Source organism: Dendrobates tinctorius, unplaced genomic scaffold (assembly GCF_039654945.1).
Source record: "Dendrobates tinctorius isolate UK_male_01 unplaced genomic scaffold, ASM3965494v1 ptg000043l, whole genome shotgun sequence".
NCBI lineage: Eukaryota > Metazoa > Chordata > Amphibia > Anura > Dendrobatidae > Dendrobates > Dendrobates tinctorius.
In genome coordinates this window covers 1,600,643-1,606,946 of record NW_027361711.1, presented here as the reverse complement: position 1 = coordinate 1,606,946, position 6,304 = coordinate 1,600,643, and the positions used below count along the sequence as shown (strand labels likewise).

The following is a 6,304-nucleotide window of genomic DNA, read 5'->3' as shown; positions in this document are numbered from 1 at the left end:
TCGCTCCCAGTAATCCTTTGCGAAAATGCCCGCGATGGCGTCCGTTCTCGCGGGATCGAGACGTCTCGCGGTAATTTGCGATGACGTCGCGCGAATGACCGCGAGACTTCGCGATCCCGCGAGAACGTACGTCATTGCAGGCATTTTCGCAAAGGATTACTGGGACAGGGAGCGTGGAGAGAGGCGGGAAGGCTGCGCGGGACGCCGGAAGGTGAATATAACACCATTTTTTATTTCAAATTCTATTTTTTACAGGGATATGGTACCCAAAGCCCGGAGGACAGTCTCCTCTCCTAAGGACCGTGGGTACCATCCACAAATGTTCTGCTTACTTTCCGCATGGTGGGCACAGCCACATGCGGGAAGTAAGCGGAACAATGCATTCCTATGGGTGCGGGATCGCCGCGATTCCGCAAAATTAATGAGCATGCTGCGTTTTTTACCGCGAAGCGATTTCGCCGCGGTAAAAAACGCAGCATTAGCACAGCATTGCGGAATCCCATAGGAATGCATGGGATGCTTATTTTTCGCTTTTTCGTGGCAAAGTTGCGCGGTTAAAACCGCCGCGGAAACGCGAAAAAAACGTGTGAACTCAGCCTTAAGGGCATGACGTACTATCCTGTCCATGGTCAGACAGGCCCAGGTCATATGGACGGGATAGTACGTCTGATGTCAGAGAGGGGTTAAGAGTGTTGTGACGGGATGTGCTGCAGAAGACCGCAGAAGATGGAAGTCTGCAGAAACAAGCTCTGGCTGTGGATGAGAAGAGTCATCATGGCCTCTGGACAAGATGAAGATGAAAAGAAAGAGGCGACTCCAGAGACAACGTCATCTATAGGCCGGGATCACACATGTGAGAAACTCGGATGAGTCTCGAATCTTAATACCCGGCACTGCCGCCGGCAGTCAGGAGCGGAGCGTGCGGCTGCATGTATTTCTCCGCTCCCGAGTACCGGCGGCAGTGCAGGGTATTAAGATGCAAGACTCGTCCGAGTTTCTCGCATGTGTGATCCTGGCCATAAGGTACCTGGTTGTAAATGTGTTTTTGTGATACTAATTCTCATATTGTTATTTATGTTAGGAACATTAAAGGCGTTGTCCAAGTTTGTGATATGTCTGCAGTCATTCTATGTGATTGCTGACTTCTGAATTCTCACAGTGCTCACTGCATGCTGTCAGGATTCTCTGGTGTTGTCAATTTGCATACATGCGGTCACATGCTGACTAGACATGTGTGGCCTCACTCAATGAAAATGAATTGACTGAGGTCAGGCAGGTCTAGTTGGAATGTGGCCAGAAGTATACAAATCACATACTTGTGCTGACATGGCTGTGTACTCCTGCCACCGGCAAGGGAGAATCCTAAAAATGTGCAGTGCTTGCACTGTGAGAATTCAGAAGCTTGCTGTCATGATCCAGGTTGGATCTGACAGAGTAAATGCACAAAGTAACCTTTTTTTTCCCTTGGCTGTGTGCCAAAGGTGGTTTTGCCCCCGGTGGCCATTAGGGTAATTGCACTGTGGTGATTTCAGTTGTAGTTTTCCCCCCGGTGGCCATTAGGGTCATTGCACTCTGGTTATCTTAGTTTTTGCACGTAATTATGTAACAGGTGTGATAGCTCTATAAGAGAGTATCAGGTGTGTTAATCACTGTTGCTGATAAAGGCTTCATTTGCAAGCAAGCCTGGGTGAAGGATGGAGCTAAAGGAGAGTCACGGGCAGCTCAGTGAGATTCCTAGAGTGTCAGCTATGGTGACTGCAAGGAGGGCTGGCATGGCGTGGTGGAGGTGCAGTTATGGTGTCAGCAAGGAGCGCCCGCATGGATTGGTGGAGTGGCAGCTATGGTGTAGAGCTGCACTCAAAATGATGGACGTTGTTCCTGAGAGCTGGACTCAAGCATGCTGGACTTTTTGGCAGAAAAGCTGGACTCATTTGCGGGACTGTTTCTGGACAGCTGCACGCAGGTGGTGGACTCTGTTTGCTCCAAGGCTGCACTATGGTGTTGGATCCGGTCGGAGGAAAAGATGCACGCAGGTGGTGGGCTCTGTTGCTGGGAGCGTAAGTAACAGAGCAAAGCTAAGTGGTGTTCCCCTGTTTTGTCATTTTTCCTTATGTGTGTTTAGTGCAGTGGTGGGATGCAGAAGGTCTCCACGTCCCCGTTCCCTATCGCAGGGCCACCATTGTTATTGTTACACAGGTTTTCCCTATTTCCTTTGTCTTAGTGTATTAGTTACCGGCTTGCTGGCCGCGTCACATAGGACAATTACACGTGCCGCGTCCTGTTGTATCAGTTACCGGCCTACTGGCCGTGTCACTCAGGACGGGGCACATGACACCTGCAGTCACATAGAATGATTGCAGACTTCCATCTCAAACCTGGATGAGCCCTTAAATTCTAAAATGAAGCCCTGTAGCCAATCCTAACGTGTAATATCCTGTCAGGATTCAGCTCTGCTTTCAGGTTCCAGCAGTCACCACATGGCCACTTCACTCATATGCAATTTTCATACTTAGGGCTCATACTCACTTGCGAAAGACTAGCACAATTCTCGTGCAAGTCTCTGTCATGAAAACCTGACACTGCCGCCGGCACCTGACACTGCCGCGGCATAGAAATACATGTAGCCACACGCTCCGGTCAGAGTGCCGGCAGCAGTGCCAGGTTTTCATGAGAGAGACTCGCATGAATCTCTCGCAAGTGAGTATGAGCCCTTACTGTCACATGACAATGAGGTGTTTTTCCTGCTTGTCTCAGTTTTTCGATGAACATTGAGAGAATTATATTTAGCTCATCGGAGCGTGACTAAGTGTTCAAATTGCATATGTGCTGGGAGGGAGAGGGGGCGCCGAACTGAATTCTTGTCCCGGTGCCGGTATCAGGGCCTAGCTCTAGGGATATACAGGGCTCAGGTTTCTGCTCGGCGATTGGTGTGGAACCAATATAGGGATGGTAGAGTAGGCAGGGTGCTATTCAATCTGCCTAGGGGTTGCCACTCCCCCTTTCCCTAGTGTTTGGGCTTTCTTCCCCTCATGTTCTACTTAGTCTTCTCACACTGTGTGTGACATTCTGCACACCTGAAAAGACGGACACTGCTGGATTATAAGAAGCCACAGGGCATTCACAGTGGCTCCATCTGCCTTATTATATCGAATCTTCCACCGGGGTTCAGTATGAATCACGTTTTTCAGAAATTTACACAAACCCCGGTGTAAGCGCTCAGTGTATAGAGAACAGGATAAATTTGAGCCAAACCTTACTGCGATCTTTGGGAGGCAGAATGAAAAAATCAACAGCAGATGCTGAATTGGATTTAATTATTTGCGTGGTTCCTTGTGCCGTATAAGTGATTATAGAAATAAAACTTTTTTGCATCGCTTTATTGTGAGAGCTATAACTTTCTTATGTTTCCAATGATGCAGCTGTATGGGGGGCTTGTTTTTTTGCGGGACAAGATGATATTTTCAGAGATGCCATTTTTTATTTAGATTGATCTTTTAGATGGCGTTTTATTCCACTTTTTGTTTCGCTGTATAATTCTAGAGCATAGTTTTTTGCCTCTTTTTTAATTTAATTTTTTTAACAGTCTTCACTGAAGGGGTTAACTAGCAGGACAGTTTTATAGGTTGGGTCTTTCCGACATCAAATATGTTTACTTTTTGTTTTTACATAAATATATTTATATGATTTTTACTAATTTTTTCACATTGTCCCAGGATGGGACGTCCACTTCACACTGACAGAGCATTAGAGAAGCGTCTGACATACAGGGAGGAGGAGTGTCACCTCCTGCTCGGAGCAAGAGCTGACAGGCCACTGTCCATGGGTGACCCCTGTGGCGATCTTGGGACCCGGCTTCACCATGGAGATTGGCGACCATAGACAATGCGATCACATGGCGTTGCACTGATGGAGCTCCTCCCTCTGCGATGGCCTGCGATGTTGCAGTCACTATTGACAGCAGCATCACAGGGGTTAAACGCATGCGATTGGCGCTAGCACTGATCGTGGGAGTCAATTTGCACTTGATCAGGCGGCGCATAGCGTGAGCCCGCGCGATCACGGGGTTAAAGAGTGACTGTTTATAATTTTATTTCATAACTCAATAGCACACATGAAAAGAAGCAACTTCTGCCTTGTCCACTTGATGGCGGGCGGTGCGCTCCTGATCATCAGCTCCGACCAGAAGCGTCGGCACCGGCGCCGCTCCAAACTGTCCGCTCTCCCATGATGCTTAGCTTCTGCCGTATCAGAGGAGCACAGACGCGCTGAGGCTGGCTCGATCCAACAATCTGGCCAGCGAAAAGTACAGGCCTGTAAGGCTGAGTTCCCACCATCAGATTTTGCGGAGTATTTTTTTTTGGATCATTTCCTAGGAAACTGGCTACCTGTAAATAAGCCGGTAACCATGGTAACGAGCTGTAAACTACAGAATTAAAAATCCCTCCGATTTTTATAAAGAAGTGACTGGCAATGTGACTAGCTGTTACAGAGCTTTGTAATGTTATCCAGATGCGACAACCCCTGTAAAAGCATGGCGGCTGTGTATCTAATGCCAGGCAACCCACCACCAGTGCCTGGGCAGCCCTCTGTGTGCCGTCACTGGCCTGCAGAGTGGGCACACGCCGGGCATCCCGCACCACACACAGCAGCCCTAGCGACAGGCCTGTCCCCGCCTCCCCCGCCGCCGCTCGCCCTGCTGGTGACCCCGCCGCCCCGCTGCATTGTGGGATGGGGGATTAGAGGAGGCGGCCCGGCGGGAGCTGATGGCGGCTGATCCCGTCCGGCTGAACTGGAGGCACGTGACCTCCTTTACCGGTCCGGTGCCAAGCGCCAGGCACGGGCACCGCGCTGTGGTCATACGGGAGCTCATGATCCTGTTTGGGGGAGGGAACGAGGGGATAGCGGAGGAGCTGCACGTCTACAACACAGGTGAGAGGCCGCGCAGCTGGGAAACTTCTGGCTGCTGCAGCATAGTGCTGCCCGGCCGGCATGGTGGTGACCGCATGTGGGCACTATACCATGTCCTCAGGTCCCCCGTGCTGGGAAACTTTCCAGCCATCTCCCCAAGCCTGACAACTGTGTGCTTATGGTGGGGCTGGTGGCATTCCCAATCTGGGTGCTCCTGTTACTATCGCAGCTTTGTATGGCTGCTTCTGTGGACATCTCGCTTACTAGGAGCCCAGGCATAGTGCCGATGGGATTGGCCTGTTACTAGTAGAGGGCTACTCCGGTGGTAACTGGTAGCAGAAGCTGGGCCCGCGCCGATCGCCGCTCCGTTCACTCTCTATGGGGAGAAGCAGCTCCTTAGGAAATGAATGGAGCAAAGGTGATGCCAATGGGAATACCCCTGTGATGCTGGTGCCCCAGATAATGTCACCGTGCATACGCCGTTACTTTAGGTTCGGGCAGTCACTAGCTGGTGTTACTTGCTGTACAGGCTGTGTTCACACTTGCCTGTGAGGCTTCTTTACAGGTAATGATCAGTTTCACCAGCATGCTGGACTGTTGGGTTCTCACCGTCCATGGGGTGCGTTACGGGCCCGTCCTACCCCACTTGATGGTCGCCACCATTGAGGATATTCCTAACACTGTGCAGTGTCTGCCAGGGCTCATTAGCTGAGTCTATCCCTCCTCTGTGGTGCATGGGACATGCCATTGAGGGTACGTACATAACGTTTCTTTAGGTGGACGAATCTGACAGCTTTTCCAATGAGAGACTCTGCAAAAAAAAGTTTAATGTTAATTCCAGAACCACCTCTTCTTGCAGTTTGTTTTGGGGTCGTCTCGTGAGTGCACGTTTGTTGTCTTTGAGACATCCCATTGTCTTGTATCGAACGTCGTCAAAGTGAGAAAATGCCTGAAGAATGGTCATCTCACTTTTTAACCATTTTACGTCTTTGGAAATTCAAAGCAAACTGGCTAACCAAATTGTTTCTCAAACAAGGGGGAGGAAATGTGGCAAAATAACCACTACACTATCCCTGTAAGGCCCTAAATCACCTATCCGCAGAGGTTGGCACCCTAGTAGGCAACGCAAGTGAAGGTGCCCTCGCTCCTCGTCAAGCCCCGAGAGCCCCTATGGCCCTACATAGGTGTTTTACCCTTATGGCATGTTCACACTGGGCGTTTTTGCTGCTTTTTTCTGCAGCAAAGCCTGATTTCTTGGCAGAAAAGAAGCTGCGGCAACAATGCATGTCTTGGTGCGTTTTTGTTGAGGTTTAGGTGCGTTTTTTTTCATGCGTTTTCAGGGCTAACTTGTGTCTCTTCGTGCATGCTAATAAAGTTGAGTGCCCAAGAGAAAAAA

The 6,304-nt window shown here is 49.8% G+C and overlaps 1 protein-coding gene across 6 annotated transcripts in view; it reads left to right on the top strand.

The window, feature by feature from the left end:
• The first annotated feature begins 1,690 nt into the window (after positions 1–1,690).
• The window catches only part of HCFC2 (host cell factor C2), a 128,788-nt gene continuing 124,174 nt past the window's right edge, over positions 1,691–6,304 (top strand). For 2 of the 6 annotated variants that reach the window (XM_073575142.1, XM_073575138.1), the window contains exon 1: positions 4,712–4,929. In XM_073575142.1, the coding sequence (XP_073431243.1) occupies positions 4,764–4,929 (166 nt within the window). In that variant the 5' untranslated portion in view covers positions 4,712–4,763. Of the gene's footprint in view, positions 2,058–4,709; positions 4,930–6,304 lie in introns of those variants that run through there. The other 4 variants (XM_073575139.1, XM_073575141.1, XM_073575140.1 and 1 more) reach the window with 4 other exon arrangements.